The following is a 21,092-nucleotide window of genomic DNA, read 5'->3' on the forward strand; positions in this document are numbered from 1 at the left end:
GCCTGGTTACTGCAAGGCAAAAATTACAGGCAAAGCAACGTTAGGGGAAGAGTTAGAGCACTGCTATTTAATTTAAAAGGACCACATGGCATAAGGAGAGAGAAAACCCCAAGAAAAAGAAAAGCTAAAAGAAAAAGGGAAAGAAGAAATTAATCAAAACGGCTTTGGTTAACTAAGCATTACCTGGTAAATCAGAAATCATTTTATTTAAAAAATGTAGTAACTGATAGGGTGCCCATCTAGGGTACTTACACTTGGTCTTTGATGGTTCCCCTGAGAAATATAATATTGTGTGAATTTGGTCATGTCTATGAGCTGGTGGGTGCAGCTAGGGACAAGAGAGATTCTTAATCATGAGTTATTGATTGTCCCCTTTTTGTATTTTTCTTGAAAAATAAAAAGTTTGTCATGGTCTTTAAAGCAACGTCACCTGCAATTTCTGCATTTCATGTTTTCATTACAAAAATACATAAACTTTAATTCTGATAGACATAAAAAGCCATTCTCCGATCCACAGAGAAATGCCATGGTGTACCATGTGACCTTCCTGATGTATAATTGAATACTATGCAAGGTTACCTGCCCCTTTTATAGAAAATAGAAGGATGAACAGTCACACAAGTTCTCTGTGCACTCCCTGCTGCCCCCTGGGCAAACCCTACGAAGCATTAACCTTAGATGATTGGCAAAAATCATGTGCATGGTTTAGACTGAGCATGACCTCTCTAAATCTATCAAACAAGTAAACAAAAGCAAGAATTGTATGTAGATAAAAGTACCTTGGCCTTCCCCGTGCTCTGCAGTATATGTACCAGCGCACAGGCCACCTCCTCTTTGCTCTTTACACTCAGCACGGGCTCAAGCACGGCGCACAGCATCCGATAGTTGTTGGTGACGTACTCGGCAAACTCCTTGTACAGCTCCATGGGAAGGATGCTCATGGTTTGGTATCGGGATTTTAGGCGGATGGAGGGACAGCTGCTCTTCCCCTTGTAGGAGGTGGGCTGGGACACCGGGTACCACTGCTCCACAAAGTGGCGCCCGCTGATGCTGGCGATGGGCACGTTCACCATGCCCACGTAGTTGCTCTTTTCCTTGCGCCTCTTTTTGTCTGTGTCTTTGTACAGGTGGAGGCGAAGGTTCCGCACAGCTGGCAGGTTATTGAACTCAAAGTGCTCCCCCCAGAATACGGTCTCACCCCGGGCTTTGCTGGTGGTACGGGCGTACAAGATGTCATCCAGGCACAGCTCGCAGTAGTAGCGCTTTTTAGGGGGGAGGTCACGAGCTTCAATAATCCACAACTTGAGGACATTATCTACTCGCCGGCTGTTATCCTGTAAGGGAGAAGGAGGGAAGAGGTCAGTATCTATAATAAGTCAGGAGTACAGATCAAGAGAACACTAAAGTATATCTAAACCTAAATTTGATAAAAGTTTTTAATTTTTTGAATGGATCCTGCCATGCTGACCCTGCCTTGTTTAATCACTTCCTATTATAGGGTGGCAAAGATCTGTTGCTGTCTCCCAACTTGCATTGTCACCCAACCTCACAGGTTTCCGACGGTGGCTACAAATGAACACAAAATATGCAGCCACGGCCCACTGTTGTCCCCTTCAGAATACCTGCCCTGCTGGAGAATTTAAATGCTACAGGTATTGCATTGAAAATTTGGAAATTATTAATGATATACAGTGCTTTTTCAAATTAAATTCCATTTATTTAGGGTTTATATTTTCCTTATAAAAAACTATGGGTAAAGGTCAACTCAAACTGCACATAGCAAAAACTGATGAAATTATATCAAAACCTGTAAAAGGATTATTAATTCCCTTCTGGGGAATGTTTCTGCCATTCCAAATAGTTGCTCCCTGTCCAGATAATCATAGTGCAGGGCCATGAGGTTTCAATAGACCTCATCACAGGATAGAGCAATACTTTGGCTCTAAAAGTAAATTATATACATAATAGGGCCAAAAAAAGAAACATGGTTATTTTTCCTGATTTTCCAGTAGGGAAAATTTTACAGTTAATACTACAAAGTGCAAAGACAGTTTGGGCAACTGTGCACTTACACTTGTGGTATCAGTTCGGTGAAGGCCCTTCTCTGTTGTCTCGCGTACAAAGCCAGTTCCATAAAGATATGGTTTGGGTAGTTTGATAATACTGGTCTGTACAGAGTCCTTTATTCAAATTGGAATGCAGATTGACAACCAGATCTTCTCATTCTGCATGACTACCTGTCCATATGCCTGCTTTTTTGGCTTAATGGGATCAAATTCCCATAGTCCTGTGTAAGCATCTAGTCCTAACTAGGCACAGGGCTGAAGACTTTTTCCCATACTTCCATGTGACTGGGGTCTGGTAAGAAGAGGCAGAATCACCATGATGTTCCCCTGAATGAACCAGAACTGGCTGAAGAATCAGCAGAACAATGAAATGCAACAAAATATGTAAAAACATTAAATCAAGTTTTTTTGCTAAAACCACATTATGCAATATGCTATAGAATGCACGGGGCTTTACAAATTATTACATGCAGTTAAGGTTTGCATCTCTTATAAACGATTAGCAAAAAAAAAAAAAAACATGCAGTGGGTTCTACTATATTATCCAAATATTTAAGATCACATAAAATGTACGAAGTGATAATTCCTAAGTGCTTCCCAGTATTGTGATTTTCTAATGTCAATATGTCAACCTTGTTGCTGATATAAGATGGCGTGAGTCACTTAAAAAGATTATCATGTACTCAGCAATAAAACTAAACTTCTATCTTTCGATAGAACCTCCAAAAATGAGTATGGAATTAGGGATTTGTCAGGCGGCATGATCAAAGGTTTGGTCCATACGATGGCTCGTTCTGTGGTATGCGGTCGATAGATTCTCATCACATTGTGTACATCAGCTCAGTCCCTTCTCCCCATTTCCCAGAGCTGATCTTTGATTCTTGGTTGCTGCATAATTACTATTATATACTGTTACTTAGCAACTCTACAGAGCTCATATACTGCACTTATATTCTTTCAGGAGAAACACTGAACTTCACCATGCACAAGCTCCTGGAGGGAAATTTGGCACGCAGCGGGTTGTTTGTTATGGAGGCCAGTGCAAAGGGGAGGTGTGCATTGTCTGCCAGCAACCAGTGATCTTCCAATACAATATTGGACTTTTCTCATGGGTCTGGGACAAGCGTAGGAGTTCCCCTCCATCCTCCATAGGTCAAATTATCCATGACCACCTGATGCTAACATGCTGTTTATGAGGGGATCTTTGGTTTACCACAAAGCCCCCCAGTCAGTGCAGAAGAAGGGCCCCAATCCATTTCTGAACAGGGGCCCACTGTTGGCTTTGTCCACTATGTCTCATAAACATTATTAGGTTTCTAATTGTAATGATCCAGGGGAAAAAGTACAATAAAAAAATAATTTTTGAGCATATTTTCTTATGAATTCTCTGCATCAATCATGAATGAATTCCAATATTTATAGCTGAAGTTATCATTACAAGGAAGAAAATCATCATAACAAGATCCAAAGCAAACAATTTTACATTTTTTTATGTACTAAGAGCAGATATCACTAGTCATTGATTACCTTTGATGCTGCTACATTAATTGTCTTGACTTTAGGGGTAAACTTTGCTCCTGGAGATGACCCATTACCCTGCAGTGTAATGACAGCACCTCAGAAGCCAAAAAGAAAGCTTGCATTGGAAGGGGATGGCCGTTGGTGAGGTCAGACCTGAGGGTGGATTTATTTTTCTTTGACTGTGCCAAACGGTGCCTTTGCTTTACAGGGATTGCTAGGAGGAAGATGATCCTGGTTATAGGCAGATCAGCATAGATTTGTGCTGCAGAGAAGCAGTCAAATCCCTACTGCAAAGCAGACTTTAGGTCCTCATTATTGGCCACTGAAGCAGTTTTATTGAATTGATGGTAGCAAGTAGCTGGGCTGGTACATGTGTAAAGAAAATGTAGGTCAGTGGAGAAGGGAAGAGAGGAAACAACTCCCTAGGCATTTATTACTGAGGTAACAAAAGAAACCCCAACAGGTTTTCCAACTTGTCCTAATGCTTGTTCTTGAACGGTGCTCACCAGCACTGCCTCCCTGCTGTAGGAGTCCCCAATGTCTAACAGAACATGTGTTATGCTGTGATTGTGAGTGCAAAAAGTTGATTTCCAAGACACTCCCAATCCAGCTTCCCCTGTAGTAGCCAGGCTTGAAAGGACTCCCATAACTGCGAGTTACATTAACCCAGCAAAGATGGCCAAACATTGAGCCAAGGAAGAGTAAGTGGAAGAAGAATAAGATGGCGGGAAAAGGAGTACAAAAACGGTTTAGTGAATAGAGTTACAGTTTCAGATCCTCCCAGTATTAGCTCTTCCTATGGCAAAGTGACATCAATGAGCTAACGGCTTTCAATTAACAACAGCATTGTCAGCCTCTGAGTAGATCCAGGAATGCGAGGTCACCATCTCCAGTACTGAAATTTTAGAGAAAGGTGGACCTAGATCTAAAAAGCTGAACTTGTGTTCCACTTTGAAATAAACAATACTGTGGCAAAATAACAACAACCACTGAATGGCCAGTATCATTTTTAGGAATGGCACAATTCATCTCCAGTTGACGGTATTAAACTGCCTCTGATTAACCTGTTCCCACTGCCTGCAATCTGTCAGTCAGGGTGAAGAAGCACGCACAGGCGGTGATGGGGTGACGCGTCACGCCATATATTATAACAAACAGATATAGGACATCTACTAATCAAGACACGACACACATTTCAATGATTAATGAGCGCTGTCATTTTTAATACCATAGCATATAGCATTTATTTGCTGTCAGTAATGTAGTGTGACGTTCCTGCCGAGCTGCCATTTCCTATACGCTGCTCTTTAATGCACGCTAAGATGGAGTTAGCGCTGCACACTTTATCTTGCTAATTATTTGTGCTTGGCTTAAAGTGACATGCTGACTGAGCCACAATTTTTAGCTGTGTTAATTGTCTGTGCGGCAGGGGGATTTTCCAGGCTTTCTGGGTCATTTATGAACCAAACAAGAATGAAGTGTGGACAACAAGCCATATTTTATACAGCTGATTGCCTGTTTGCCCGCTGCTGGTGAAAAAAAAAAGCGAATGTGCCTACTTCTGCAGAACTTGATGAAGTAAATGATAAATTCAGAGGCCTAGTTAGAAATGGCGGAAATCAATCTTTGGCATTTTATTCACAGGATGATTCTGACAGCTTGCTTGAAGAGACACTTGCTCATTTAGTGTCAAGTGACAATATGTTCTGAAAGCCACCCTTCCACCTCAATGCACACTTATTCATACCTGCACCATAAATGCCACCCTGCTGTCTAACAGAGCAAGGCATCTGGGTACGTGGGGGTGTAGGAAACCTCCCCAAAGTAATAAAATGAGGAACCAACACAGAAGCCTCATTGTCCAAAGTGACAGGGTCCATATGAAGCGGTTCAGGCTGATTTTGTCGAAGGATAAACTGGCAAAGCAATAGGTTTGAACACAAACCAATGTATGTAACCCACTCTATACGTCTGATTTATTACAGCTCTCCAAGGCTGGAAAGGATACACTTTCATCAGTGATCCAGCATTCCTGGAATAGATTTCTTCATTTGCTAGCAAATGTTTTGAATCCTGGACCGGATCCATTCCAGGTTTGCTGGATCACCCAGCTTCACTGACGAAAGTGTATAATCTCCAGCCTTAGAGAGCTGTAATAAATCAGGCCCTATGTGGTAGTACTCGTGCATGGTTATTGAAATAGCACTGACACATGAGAATAGGGAGAGCATACTAAGGCATGTGTAAACTGGAGCAACTTGGAGCTTACACAGGGCTATCCTTCTACAAGCTTCTCTGGACAATTTTCTTGCACTAATAATCTAAAGGATAATCAGATACTTGGGGTAAAAATAGGAACAAGCATGCCTGAGGTTTTATCATGCTTCAATATTATCTATATGATCTGGATCATTAGAGGTAGATAGCACAATCCAGAGACCAGGACGATGGTTCTGATTAGCTACATACACGAAGTTGTAGTGACTCAAGTGTGGCAGGTGCAATTCAAAAATTTATCTTCAGTGCTGGTTCTTATTTAAGCAAATGTCCAAATAACTACTTTATTTCCTTAAAATCTTGCCGTTTCAAATTTTTTGGATAAGGTGAAGAAATAAAAATTTCTCTCAGGTCTGTATTTTCATCTGCGAGCACACTGGAGGAATTTTTCCTTTATCCCTGTGAGATTTGTGTAAGAAATGGGGTCATAGTTGTGTTTTTGTTTACAACTTTATTTACCTTCAAAAAAAACCCCTAAAGAACAGAAATGGCAAAAAACGAAGACTAACCCCAACCTGTTCTGTACAATACAAAATTCACTTTTCTTCTTGGGTTTCAACTTGAGTTTATCACATCTGATGATATTGCAAATAACTGTGATGCAGGTTTGTATGAGGTCAGTAAGGTGATTATATGCCCAGGGTTTTCCACAGACCCTTTTAGCTGGGCGCACCACCCGGCACTTTTGCAGAGAATACCGTGTGCCATGGATATTATCATAAGATCTCAGCTGTGGAGATTGATATTCAGAAACAGCCAGCCAATAGGCCGCTCTGCATTTTTGACATCGCCCTTCAGCTGGAATTCTGGACTAAATATGTCTGCAATGGAACTTTGGGAATGCAGGCAGTAGGCTGATATTATGTATCCAAAGGGCCACATAAAGAGGTACCCTTTAACACCTGGTGTCACCCCCCTCAGTGCCAAGGACACTGAAATATCACAAAGGAGGTCCACTTTGTGGAAGCCACTACAATGATGTCAAACATCTTTGGACAATCTACCAAAACTGTGTTTAATTAAAAGTCGTTCATACAAAGAGTAGATGAATTCAAAGAAAGGCTTTTTTTATTTTACAATTATTTTTCAGGTAAATATTCTGGTTTCTTAATGGAACTTTTTATTCTAAGTAATTATGGGCTGATGAGGACTTTCCTTTAGAAATTAATAAATGAATTTATTTTTATGCCGTCAAGATATGTATAGCAATCATCTTAAAGGAACACCCTTCACTAGAACAAAAAAAATTGCGTGATTTTTAGACAAAATGATAATGTATTAAATTGAAATAAAAAAGAAATCCTTTTTATTAGAACAAAACTAACGGGGCTGTCTGAAGGTCTGGATGGACAGGTGGAAATGTTCCAACCTGCTGACTGAGGATTAGATAATCAGAATGTATCTGCTGTTATTGTTTTTATGCCACATGAGAAATTGTGATTATTGTGCCATAATTTATGGAAGCTGCATTTCCTTATGAAAAGGTGGCAGTATTCTAAGGCTACGTACACACGTCCAAAGGTTCTTACCCAATAATGGGCTCAGGGCCGATATCAGACGAGAATCTGGCATGTGTACGTCCTGGTGGATCCACGGACGATGGACGTCTAACGATCCTAATGCAAGGGAAAAGGGAAAGCGCGCAGCACGGTGCCGCTGCGTCGCTCTCCCCCTCCCCTCTGCGTAGAGCAGAATGGTGCTGTATGTACAGCACTCGTTCATGCATCGCGCGATGCTAGTCGTTGGAAAGGATCGTGAAAGATCCTTTCCAACCACTATTATTGCACATGTGTATGTGGCTTATGACAACATGAGATAAAAACAGAGATGAACAGACTGATTGGAGGGAGAGTCCAAAAGAGAGGGATAAGAAAGACAGGCAAATAGGAAGATTAAAAGTGGTAGATGGAAATGGTGGATTTTGGGTGGATTTATCCAAACCAAAGAGAAAAAAATTAGCACAAATTTGTAAAGCAAGCTTAACCTTTTACGGGACAGACAGGTGCTTGCAAGAATAGATGAATAGATAGATAGATAGATAGATAGATAGATAGATAGATAGATAGATAGACAGATAGATAGATAGACAGATAGATAGATGCTATCCACCTGCACAGTGTTCTCACTCAAGGTTCCATGAAACCCTAGAGCTTCTTCAGAGTTTCTAGGGATTCCTTGTGCCATTAACAATTTGTACCTCTCAGGTCAGTTTAAGTGACACCAATGATCCATTTTGGTATCTGTAAGGGTGACATTATTCCCAATGGCCAGTGATGTAAGAGGCATTTTCCTACTGACCCCAACACTAATGTACTCTATGTTGTGGATATAGAAATCATAGCAAGGGGTCTCTAAAACCAAAGAAATAATTCAAGTATTTCCCCATGTTAAAAAGGTTGTCTGGAAGTTGGTTGGAAGTATTTTCTTAGATATTATTTGGATATATTTTTTAAATTACTGTCCAAAAAAACATGCTTACTGTTTAGTGATGCAAGACTGAAGTATATTCTTGATTATTTTAAAGCAAACCTTTTCCCAGAGACACAAGGAGGCTGCCACTGTTGATGCCCTTCTCAAGTTGTTAGGTGTCTTACAAGTACATTGACCAGTTGAGTCAATGATCATGGAACAAGTATCTTATTTTTAAACTGGGGAACACAAGGTATTAAACAAGAAGATATACATGACAAAAAAACTAGCAACATGAATTTTTAGATTGTAAGCTCCTCTGGGCAGGGTCCTATCTTCCTCTGGTGTCACAATCTGTTTCTGTATGTCATTTGGAACCCCTATTTAATGTACAGCGCTGCATAATATGTTGGCGCTATATAAATATAGTTTATTATTATTATTAATAATAATAATAATAATAATATATAAGCAGTGATCACCTCCATGTCTCTCTCAGGAGAGGATTCCTTTAAATCATTGCCTGTGTTATCGGTAATAAAACGTTAGCTTCTTAGAAGACACTATCAATCTATAATATCCCTGCCCTTAATTTTTTATAAACAGAGAATGCAACTTAAAGAGTGGAAACAACTCATGGTGGGCAGAAGCAACCCAAGTAATTCACAGGAAGACCAGCGCTGATTTACAGAGCAGTGAGCCTGAGAAAGAAGGCACCAGAGATGTTCACACTTGGTGAACATCTGAAAAGGTCAATACTCAAATACATAGAGATATCCAGGTATAATTTAGATTCCCTGAATCGAAAGTCCAGTGAACTCTTCATCAGAGCAGGGCAAGTATTGCAGAGATATTATGAGAGATGATAATCAAGGTAATGTAACATTTGTACTTTAAATGAAACCTTGAGCTTTAAATTTTGTGAATACATTTGGGACCACAGCATACACAAACCACTATAGGACAGCAAGGAGGAACCTCTACTGTCCAGAAGAGTTTTGAAAGGGCATGGTTCTGGCAGCAAGTTTTAGGATTGTAATAATTAACAGCACAGTAATTAAGTACTGGGTAATGAAGTATACCCCAGTGGCCTGGCCAGTGAATGGACCATGATAACACAAGTAGGGCCTGTCTGTATAATGCAGCTAATCCACATTACCTCAAAATTGGGATAAGAAGAAAAGAAGAGACATCACCTTGAGTAAATCATCACTTACTAGTGCAGGAGTCACTTATGGATGTCAGCCCCATAGATGTAAATGACAAACAGCATTCTGCTTAGTTTAAAGTAGCATCATTCTTTATAAATCTTACTCATTCAATAGGCCTAATATTGTATTGCTCTGACCCATCAGACATGGACTACACAAGACCTCTGAAGGTGTCCGGTGGCATTTGGCACGTGGATATTCATAGCAGATTTATGCCATATTGGCTGCGCCAGCCTGTCTGCTGCCCATAGTGTATTCTGCTGCCATTTCCCAGGCAAACAAATCATATGCTCCCCATCCACATGATATAAGACAAAATGTACAGCAAAGTTCAGATAAGAAGAATGAGGCATAGAACCGCTGGAGCTATAGGTGGAGAGAGCAGAGTAACAGAGAAATGAGCTCATCAGTCTGCTGCATCTATGGTCCATTAACAGCATAGGGATAGGGAGAGACCTGTAAAGCTACATACACACTAAAGCACATAATTGCTGCCCGAGATGAATAATCATGATGAAGTGAAAATCTATCGTGTGTGCAGTGGTTACCCAACGTCGTTAGATGATCAGCCATGGCAGATCGCTAAATGACTAAGGGAAGACAAACTCTGTAATTTCCTAAAAGGAAGGATGCAACGGGGTGCGCCTCCCTCGCGTCCTCGCCTCTCCAGGAAAATGAACATTGCTATGTGTACAGTGCTTGTTCATTGACACACTATGTGTATGCCACAACAACAAAGGCACATGTTTTACACCAAATAGACCATTTTTAGTATTCAGACATACACTGCAGTAGATATCCATGCAAAAGAACTCAAAGTCCGATAGTAAATCCTCAGCTCCTGTTCAGTTCACACATTTACACACTGTACTGAGAGCAAAAAGTGGGAGCTGCTCAAATAAGGAAGACATGTTAAGTTTTTGACTAACAAACAGATTCTTTACAATAAATAAAACCAGGTTTGTACCTTGTTGGGCTTGACAGCTCTCTGTAGGTTCTCTATCCATTTGTCCCTTTCAGCAGCTGAACGACAGGCAAAGCATTTGGTACCCGATGCTGTTGTCACCTGCAAAGGGGAAGAAGGCCAGTCAGAAACAATGAAGTATGTATAGCATGCTCAAATGTTGTTGTGATGGGATAATCAATGGGGTAATTCACCAGATAAGTGGGGCTTTAAAGCCCATCTCTAATAGAATAATGTGAAAGTCACATGACCAGTTCTCTTCCAACCATAGAGTTCCCTCTGGTCCGCTGATGCATTGTTTCAGATATACAAAGCAGACCATTTTCAATGAATAGGATGAGGTGTGATGTATGTAGTGGTGCACAACAGAGGGCAAATTGTATAAAAAATAATTCTTATAACCCTGTGAAAAGGAAAGTGGACATTCCTATGTGATTCTGTGACTCTGATGGGCCAAGGACAGTCAGGAAAAGGAGAAAAGCATTAAGCAATACCAGATGTCCTTCATAGAGGAAAAAAGGGGGTGCTAACTTCGCATTCCCCCACAACGTGCTGCAGCTTTCAATGCACAATGTGAGAAGCTAACAGTGTGCTGTAAAATCAGAGTAAGGCGTTTCACTACAGGAGAACAGCCAGTACAACTGTACAAGATTAAAGGGAAGGCTGAAAAAAATCACCTCAAAACAAAACTCCTGCCCCAGGATACTGCTATGCACAGGTTTCACCACCGAATCTTCATCCAGATTCAGATCCAAGGCCTCGGCAGCACTGCTCGGACTCAGCAAAGACTCATGGGAGTGCGATTCCTTAAATGCCTGCATAAGGCGAGCCCTGAGGGAGAAAGGGGACAAAAAAGAGACGTTGGTGAACGTCCTTAGACATTGCAGTTTGTACATTGTACAATTTTTGTGTTTAGATAATAAAGAAAATCTTAAACCCAAAGGACAGAACAAAAGCATTCGGATAATGTTATGGAGTTAATGGTAATAAGGTGTCTGTGCTCCAGTGGTTTGTTCAGATGCACCTTTGCAAACCTAATCCATGTTGCCATGTCTCTTCTTAGAGAGAAGAGGTTTTCTCTCCCAAACAAGCCATATGTGTTCAGTCTTTTTCTAATTGTATGTTCATTAACATCTGAGATGAATTTCTTGCATATTTTGCAATTTCTCTGAGCATTGCATGGTCTGACCTTGGGGTGAATGTGCTGGGATGTCTATTCCTGGGAAGACTGAAATAATCCTCCTCATTGTAAAATGATGGACTTCAAATTGTTGGGAAAGGACCTAATAATCCTTCCCAGATTGATGGGCAGCAACAATTCCTCACATAAGATGATTGCTGTCTTTCCTCTTTGGAATTGTGTTAACACACACCTGAATAGAATAGCAATCTGCCACAAACCCCTGCATTTATAGGGGTGGTCACACTTGCTGATAATCAATTAATCAAGTGCTTTGGATTAGCGGCACCTCTTCATTCCTATGGAAGTGGTAAGGGTGTATCTAAGCTTTCACACACAGCTTCTGCATTTTGATTAACCACCCGACCGTTAAACCCGACCTTGGTTCGGGGTAAAAAAATAGCAAAAATCGGTAAACCCGAACTCTGTCGGGTGGTTAAATGCATTAACTTACCTGGTCCCCGCTGTGATGATCTGTTCTGTTACAGCCTCGATCTCTAAAAAAAAAATACTCACCTTCTCCCCGCAGCTCCTCTGGACACGTCTGTCCTTCTCTGTCTTCTCCCGGCGAGTGCAGTGACGATCACCGGGCTTTCCCGGTGACGTCGCTGCATGCATCGGTGCGGGTGGGAGGTGGGGCGGGAAATTCAAATCGCTTTGCATTGAACTCAATACAAAAAAGCTGTATTGGGTCCAATACAAAGAAACCCTTATATAATATATATATAATTGTATTATATATATATATATATATATATATTATATAAGCTACTGTACAAAACATTACATTATACACTTTGTTTTTTAAAGATTTTTTTTAAAGTTTTTTTTTTTTAAAGATTTTTTTAATGTTTTTTAAAAAAAAAATTATTATTAAATTTATAAAATTTTGGACATATTTCGGTGAGTTATGCGGTAATTCTGTGAATTTTAAGTAATTTTTGAGTAATTTGGTGAATTATAGCCTACAATCTAAAATAAATTTCCATGAAAAAAGTGTTTTTTTGCATGGAAGTTCGGAAAGAATTAAAATACCCGGAGTTCGCGTACGCGTCCCTCGGCAATTCCTGATGATGTCCGTGCATGAGCCCGTCGATGGGGGTCGTAGTGGGAAATTCAAATATTTTGTATTGGATTCAATACAAAGTCCTGTATCCAATCCAATACAAAATAATACAAAATATATTTATGTGGTTTTGTCTATAGGTATGTGACGTTGGACACTAGGGAGGTGTTTTAGAAAAATATATTACTATACAGTATACCGAATTATCGCATTTTCAGTATTTTTGATTTATTTATGTATTCTTGTTTAAGCTGATTTTTGTGTCTTTTATTTAATTTTATTAAAAGTATTTTTTATTTTTTTTACATGATTGTGTGTTTCAAACATTTTTTATATTCATGATATCTACTAGAACCCTATTCGGACATATTTCTGTAAGTTACAGGTCTACAATTTCAAAAAAAAAATTCATGAAAAACAGTGTACCGCTTTTGGTACAGAAATCCAGACATCAGTGTAACACCCAGGAGGTTAAGGCTAGGTACACACGTCAGAGGATCCTTGTTCGATAATCGCCTCAGGGCTAGTATTAGACGAGAATCGGGCGTGTGTACAGCGCTTGTCAAACGCTCGACGATGAACAACTGTAATACAAACGAAGGGGAGAGGGTGCAGCAGGGTTCTGCTTCGTCATTCCCCCCCTCCCCTCTCCATAGAGCAGAAGGGCGCTGTATGTACAGCGTTCGTTTAGTCTTTTGTTCAGTTTTGTGATACACGGTACGTTAGAAAGTTCGTTATCCTCCATTTAAGGTTTGAGTGTACTTTAAAGTACATTTAGAAACTACATCAGTGTTCTCCCCAGCCTCTTTTAGCCGGGGCCACCACCCAGCACTTTTCAGTAACCACCCGTCTGTTTTTGGGGCCATAATACAGGGACCACCACCCACCTACAGCTTCTTCCCACTCACCTTTAAACATTTCTGGGGAAAATACTGTGCATGTCCACGGAGTGACAACACTGCAATAATTTTACTGCAGAATTTACAGCACTGTCACACTTCTAAAGAAAGTTGAAAAACTCTGGATCCGCTGTCAGGATCAAAACCTAGTAAACCTAAGTTTCAGATTAATATTAGACTGAGGCGTGTATACGATTTTTTCTTCCTTTAGTCATGGTTCCACTTCAAGATGTGAGAGTGCCTAATGGGGGAGAAGGATGGATCGGTGCCAAACACATGATAGAAGAATGTATACAGCCAATTAACATTAAATGGTAACAAAATTTTGTAAATAGAAATAGCAATTATAGAAGTTTGCTGGAATGCGGCTCTGGATTGGTTTGATATTGAAAATTTACAAATTTGTTAAATTATTTTTGGATATCCAGATTGATGTAAATAATATTAGCATGTATTCATCATAAAACAACATGGCTCTGTGTATAGCTATTAATTATATACACACAGAAAGGCAGCCGTTAAATACTCCGAATGACAACGTTCTCCATGTCTGGCTGATAATTAAGCAGTTGTTTTTTTTACCAGAGAATAAAAGTGTAATCCATAGCAGTTTACTGGTCCTAAACTGTTCCTAGAATCATTCGTCAGCCTTTTCTTTTTTGGTTTTTATGTGTTATTTGTGCCATACACTTAAGATGACGACACTTTATTCACTGTGCTGTATTTTTTAAGCATTGTTATCACAGGAACATCTTCCTCCTCCACTCATCTCCATGAATTAGACAGGGCTGGTAACACTTAACAATAACAGTGCAGAGTGTACAGGAACATTCACTGGGCTTCCTGAAAGATTGATGCTTCTTTTTTTGAACAGCTACTGAACTGATTTCAGCAAGTAAGGATTTGTTAGAGTTTATGTCTACACTACCTCTATTGGCCAATCTAGAAATGTCTCCATTTATTACAGTGAAAGAAGAAAAAATATATTTTTCAATAGCTATTGAGAAGTATGTAAATATATTTCTCAATAGCTGCAGATAATATCAATTCACTTTGTGTGCACCAATGGACTCTGCAGGGTAAATTACTTTGTAAAAGTAGCTGTGATATAATCGCAGCGTTGTACATAACCTGTGCAAAAAGTAGATTTGTGGGAGAGACCCCCACTACAGGCTGCCTGCAGAAAACTACAGGGGGGCGGGTACAAGACCAGTCACTATGCACAAGAAAAGGGCACAGCAGAGACTGGTCCTAAATCCCTAAGCTGATGCCTTATTTATTGTATTACTACATTAGATGTGGAAGACATACACATACACAAAGTATGCCAAGTTACAAGTAAGAACACACATGCTTCTTGTACTTAGACAACATTTTCTTCTTCCAAAATAACTAAGTTCAGAACTGGTGTGGAATTTCTGTAGTTTTCAGGGGTTGGCACCTTGCCAGCTGCTTGGCCATTCACACTACAGAGCTGGTACCCAAATAACCAGAATCTGCAGACTAGAAAGCTGGCGACAGCTTATTATTTTTCTTCTTATTAAACATATTAATTTGGCCAACATATGCAGCGCTGTAAATTAAATAGGGATTGCAAATGACAGACAAATACAGACAGTGACACAGGAGGAGGAGTGGACCCTGTCCCGAAGAGCTTACAATCTAAGAGGTGGGGAAGTATCACACAATAGGAAGGGGGATATGGAATGGTGGGTAGGTAGTGAGGGTTTAGGTGACAGAAAAAGATGGGTAGGCGAGTTCTTTCTCTATGGGGCTACCACAGGAAGAAGCTACTTGTAGTGTCTACCCAGAGGCAGTGGTTCCCCAGCATTTGGAAACGGTAAATGAAGCAGGAGCATTGAGTCCTCACCTGTCATGGTCAGCACTCCGGAAACGAGGGAGGATCTGCCGAAAGCTGCTGGTCCGATCTAGCTTGGGTTGACTCTTTGTCCTCTTTATTGAGCTTTTCAAGCGACGACTCAGGAAACCCTGCTGTGGGTCCAAAGGGAGAAGAGTAATAAACCAATGGACAGTACAAGAGAAGTAACACTTTATCAATTAACGGAACTAGAATACAGATGGAATATAGTCATGAAAGAATAATTCTTGCAACTGGTAATTTATATAAAAATTTTTGAGCAACTTAGTACAATTTAGCTGCCTAAAAAGTCAGGGACGCAACTCCACTTACCCCAGAGGAAAGGAGAGAATAGCAGACTATCTGTTGGGATCGGCTCTTTGAATCTGACAATCACTGCTGCTACCAGAATGATTTAGGCCAGGGAGGATAAAACTAAGGATGTCCATGTGTTTAAATGTGATTGTTCAATTGTTTCCGTATTCTAATCGTATCTAATGAAACCTGAATTTTATGGCTGGGCATTTGCTTACTTACAAATGACTTTTTTGTTTTTTAGGTTTAATACAATTAGATGCAATTAGGCTGGAAATTTTCATTAGTTGTTGATGGGCTTAAAGCACATTTGCTGTAATAAATACCCAACTAAAGTCACACATTTTCACTTTGTACTACGGTACCATATGTGATCATTTTTCAATAACGTTACCTTAGATATCCCTTAAAATAACCTTTGCTTTTAATGGAAACGGGCTCTCCCACTCCAGGGCTCTGTACTGGCATGGTTGATTAATGAAAAAAAAACAGGTTACAAGTGTCCTCAGGCAAACTTGTAGAGCTGCGTAAAGAAAGTGGATGTGTCTGACCAGGTCAGTCAAAACGTAGAGAGTGCTGGACAGTGAGATCAAGTTGTGGGGCCTATTGGTTATTAGTTATATTTAGACATTCTGTGGAACTGTAAAAACAGCACAATAGAGGTAAGACTATGAAAATGTTTCACATTTTTTGAATTATGATCTATTCTAGAGTTTAACTAAAAAACAAGAATTTTTGGAGCAGACGGGATCTTCATTGCAAAAAGGACAGTCTATGTCACTTCTGCAATAACGTGTAGGGAAAAGAAGCAAAAGAATGGCGTTTTTGGCAAATAAAAATGGGTTTTTACTTACCAAATACATAGAGAAAGTAACATGTATACTATTGCCAGACGTCACACAGCTCAAATAAATTGTGTACAATTTAAGAGAGTCATCATTTTTACCCAACGCGTTTGCCATGTGGCTTCTTCAGGGCTTCTTCTATTTATGAATGATGATTATATCCTCTACATTTTGTAAAGTTAATCTGGGGCTGGCATTTGATATTTAGTTTGAACTTTATTGGAGAATCTGAGCTTTAGTAATTGCTCTGTTTTAACATTGTCTGCAATACATTAAACTTATCTGCCTGTTTGCAATCACCTATAGAATGTACACTGAGCTATCCATGCACAGCTTAGTATAGATTCCTGGCATGAAATGGTGCCGGAATGAATTATCCCCCCTGCTTGGAAGTTGCTTCATTCCGACCTGACCAATAAACATGACCAAGGATCTTAAACCAGCAATAGGTCTGGGTGAAGATGTCGGCACTGCTGAGGAAACCAGGGGAGGGGAATTTATCCCGGCTTTAACATTTTTCCTTGATTCTGTCTTTTACACCAATTGGAAAGAAATTTAAATAAAAATTTATTAGAAACTATTATACTTTTAAATTTGCAAAACTGATGTGTCTCAGAGGAGAGTAAAGGCAATTTAAGGTCAGGGCACCGAGATTTGTTTTTTGATCCCAAAGTAATTTACTTAGGAAGATGAAACTTTTCACATATAATGTCACATAGGTTTGCAGTTGGTATATTTTCACATAAAATAGATATTTAGGTTCTTATTGCTTCTTGATTCTGTATTCCTGTGTACCTTCCCTTTTCCCTGCTTTCCTCAATAGACACCTCACAGAACTTTCCAGGTGAAATATTGAAGATATCATTAATGTCACATCAATGGAGTTTTATAAGCTTTTATGACATGACCTCTCAGTAGCAAAGGTTGACCAGTAGTCCGTATATTTTGACCCTACGGGAATTTATAGTTTAGCCATGTCATGATTTAGAATACAGATTTGCATGGTATCCCAGTGCTCGACCCATATTTTTTTTTTAAGTGGTGGAAAGAAATTATAGGCAGGCGGAAGACCCTGAATTGTGACCTAACTCATCAGTAACCACCCAAAAACAGTCGTGTTTTTGCTGAAAAGTGCTAGGTGGTGCGCCCGGCTAAAAGGAACTGGGGAGAACATTGGTATTCAGTAGGTTTAGTCTCTCGCTGGCATAATATCTCTTCGGAAGCCACTGGTAGAATATCCTAGTCAAAACTCATCGTCCATCCTAGCTATTGCAAAACCAAAAACCACTGTCATTATTCCCAGTGAGATTCTCTGAATTGAGGAATACATAAATAACTAGGAAGCCCAGCTGACAGAGGCTAAATAAAGCACAATAATGGTGAAATTAGTCTTTAATGTACAGCATTCATATGATGGCCAAGACGACCTTCTCATACCTTTCATTCCTTCAAACCATTTGTCCTATATGCAAATCTTGACTTGGTAATCAAGTCACAAGCTATGGCACACCCACCACGAGTCGAAAAGACACGCTTTCCTATAAACATCAAGGTAGGAGATATGGGCTGGCAATGTGTGGGTTGTATGACTGCTCCAGAGATTGGCGTTCTGATCACACAATGGTTCAGCAGTTATGGGCAGCACACAAGAATTAAATGTTATGATGTTTTTGCATTGTGATATATCCTGACAAGGCTGGGCTTTGACAAGGTGAAGCAATTGGAAAGTGTGATGTCATCTGACACAGTGGCATTGCTTGGCAATGCTGGGCTCTGATAGAGTGGCAACCACAGCGGGCTCTGACATTGTAGGGTTTTCCAACAGTGCTGGGCTCTGACGTAGTGGCATTTCCTGACAATGCTGGGCCCTGACAAAGTACCATTTCCCAGTAGTGCTGAACTTTGACAAAGTGGCAATTCCCAACAATGCTTGCTCAGTTAAGTGGCCTTTACCAACAATGCTAAGCTCTGACATAATGACGTTTACAGTGGCATTTCTTGAAAGTGCTAGGCTCTGATATAGAGGTCTGCTGCTACATGGTGGCCTCTATAACTGGACACATTGGGCCTGATTTATTAAAGCTCTCTAAGACAGGAAAAAAAAAAGACCTTAGAAGCTTTCTGTGATTTATGAAAACTCTCCAAGACTGGACTATCATGGAAGAACCTGGGTGATTTAGCACACTTGAAAAGGATTTCTTAAAAAGGATTTGCTTTAAGTTGACAAATGCTGGACCAGATGCATTCCAGGTTTGCTGGACCACACAGGTTCTCCCATAACAGACTGATCTTGAAGAGTTTTAATAAATCACAGAAAGCTTTCAGAGTTAACTCTGCCTGTACTGGCATTAGATTGCATATATTACTACTGACCCTGAAGGAGGAGTTCTTTTGCCCTCCGAAATTTGTTGGCTTTCTTTTTTGCTGCAGTTGTACAATAAATTGTGAACTTTTTCAGTAGGCGGTTGGCCCTCCTTCCTATATCTGTTTTATAGAGACTTTTCCTTACAGTAATGACCTCAGACACAGCAATGTTCCTGTTAGTGCTGGGCTTTGACAATATGCATATCCCTGACAGTGCTGGACTTTGACATGGTAATGTTTTTTTTTACTTTTTTATTATTACTACTCAGTTCATAAGCATAGTTTGGCTGTCTGTTACCTATAATTATTTAAGAAGACATAACTCCACGGAGTTCAGCCCACCTGATTTAGAAGTAGGCCAAGACCTTAATAAAGTATGTCCCAGGACTATACATTGCTCATGGCAACTAATCCAATTAACCATATAAATCACCAAGTGATTTGTTGCCATGGGGAACACACACTTCTTTTTCGAGCGCTTATACAGACAAGAGAGGTTTGTTGTAACAGATGCACTGCATTCTCTGGAGAATCTCTAACTATAACTGGTTACATGTGGGAGAGCTGCATCCTGTCCGCGCATCTACTTAATATAGCATAAATATTCATTTAGCGGGAGTTGGTTTTTAACAGGCTTGTTTATTTATTTAATTTTTTTACACTCACTATATATAGAATCTCAGCTAACTAGTTAGACTGCCCACACCACGAATGCAAATGGTCATTAAGCACACTGACTGTCCAATGCGCCCGGTCATATCCAATATACTCAGTGCTTCCCAAACTGCATGCTATGACATATTAGTGTATTGTATTGTGTTGTATTATAGTACAGAGAGATTTACAATGTATCTAAAGCCTAAACTTTTTTTTTTAATTTTGGAAGTAGGTAATGGTTTAAACTGGGGATTTCTCTTCACTTCCTGTCCTAAACACACACCAGAAAGTGAGAGGTAAATGGAGGTAAATGCCCTCCTAGGGGCACATGTATAACAGGGCGATCCAATAGATGTCCATAAAATGGCCATTTTTTTTTTAGTACAAAACAATAGTTCATAAGAGGATAACAAGTTCTCTATGTGTTCCATCAGACCGGTTCCAGAGCATTTTGTGGCCAAAGCGTGCTAAATACACGTGGTTTACCCCACCAAAAAATTAGCTCTGACCAGCCTAGAACTAACTCAGAACCAGCCTAGAGAACACTCTGTTTTTGAGTGCTCTGGGTCCAAAGTACCTCACATTGGATGAACACCACCAAGCACAAGTCTACCTTGTCCTATTATCATTCCTTGTCTACCAAACACAATTTTGAGGAAACAAACTGAGCTTGTGTGAATTAACAATTTCCCTGAACAAGCAAAATCCATCCAGAACTTGTTATCTTCGGATGGACTTTTGCTATGTCTGGAAGGAACTGCCATGTACTTCTGTGATCATTTATGATGTATACCCATAGAACTTCTTTTGTTTTATAGAATTTACAGCTCTGAAACCCCTCTTTCTCTTAATATACTACGAGAATTGTAACTATCTACAGTATTAGAGATGCGGCACCAATTAGTGTTTTTGGGGCAACACTGTCTATTCTTCATACTACTTGGGATCCTGATCTTCTAATTGGCAACCATCATCCCAATAATGTTCACTTGGAGAAGCGGCTGCTTGATGTCCACACTGTGGGCACATTGTCTACAATGGACACACAGTTGTCTACGATGGACACGCAGTTGTCCACGATGAGAACACAGTTGCCCACGATGGGCATGCCTACAATGGGCTACAGTTGCTGTTCACCTTTCTTAAACCAAGAAGATCGGTTTCCATGTTCTACATGAAAATTTTTGGCTGAATGGACCTTGAACCAAAGGGAGGCAAACGTGAATGGGCCATTTGTAAAAAGAGCCAGGTGCACCACTTCCATGTACAGTGAACAGTTACTTTATTTTTTATTTAGGTGAATTAAGTGTCTGATTATTACTTTGGAGATCCGTGCTTTCAGTGCCATTGCTAATGTGGAAGATCTGATTGCCCTTTAATAAAATAGGCATCATAAATGTGGTGATCAGATTTGAAAACTTAGAGAAAAAGATGTGATTAACTGTAATTTTAAAAAAATA

General features: G+C 39.9%; 1 protein-coding gene across 15 annotated transcripts in view; it reads right to left on the reverse strand.

Annotated features, from left to right (window-relative positions):
• The window catches only part of SYNGAP1 (synaptic Ras GTPase activating protein 1), a 154,793-nt gene that overhangs the window by 47,906 nt on the left and 85,795 nt on the right, over positions 1–21,092 (reverse strand). For all 15 annotated transcript variants that reach the window (XM_072430381.1, XM_072430369.1, XM_072430374.1 and 12 more), the window contains 4 exons: positions 15,464–15,585; positions 11,126–11,279; positions 10,452–10,550; positions 780–1,334 (listed from right to left, as the gene is read on the reverse strand). In XM_072430381.1, coding sequence (XP_072286482.1) covers positions 780–1,334; positions 10,452–10,550; positions 11,126–11,279; positions 15,464–15,585 — 930 coding nt within the window. The remainder of the gene's footprint in view (positions 1–779; positions 1,335–10,451; positions 10,551–11,125; positions 11,280–15,463; positions 15,586–21,092) is intronic.

This window comes from Pyxicephalus adspersus, chromosome Z (assembly GCF_032062135.1).
Source record: "Pyxicephalus adspersus chromosome Z, UCB_Pads_2.0, whole genome shotgun sequence".
Taxonomy (NCBI): domain Eukaryota; kingdom Metazoa; phylum Chordata; class Amphibia; order Anura; family Pyxicephalidae; genus Pyxicephalus; species Pyxicephalus adspersus.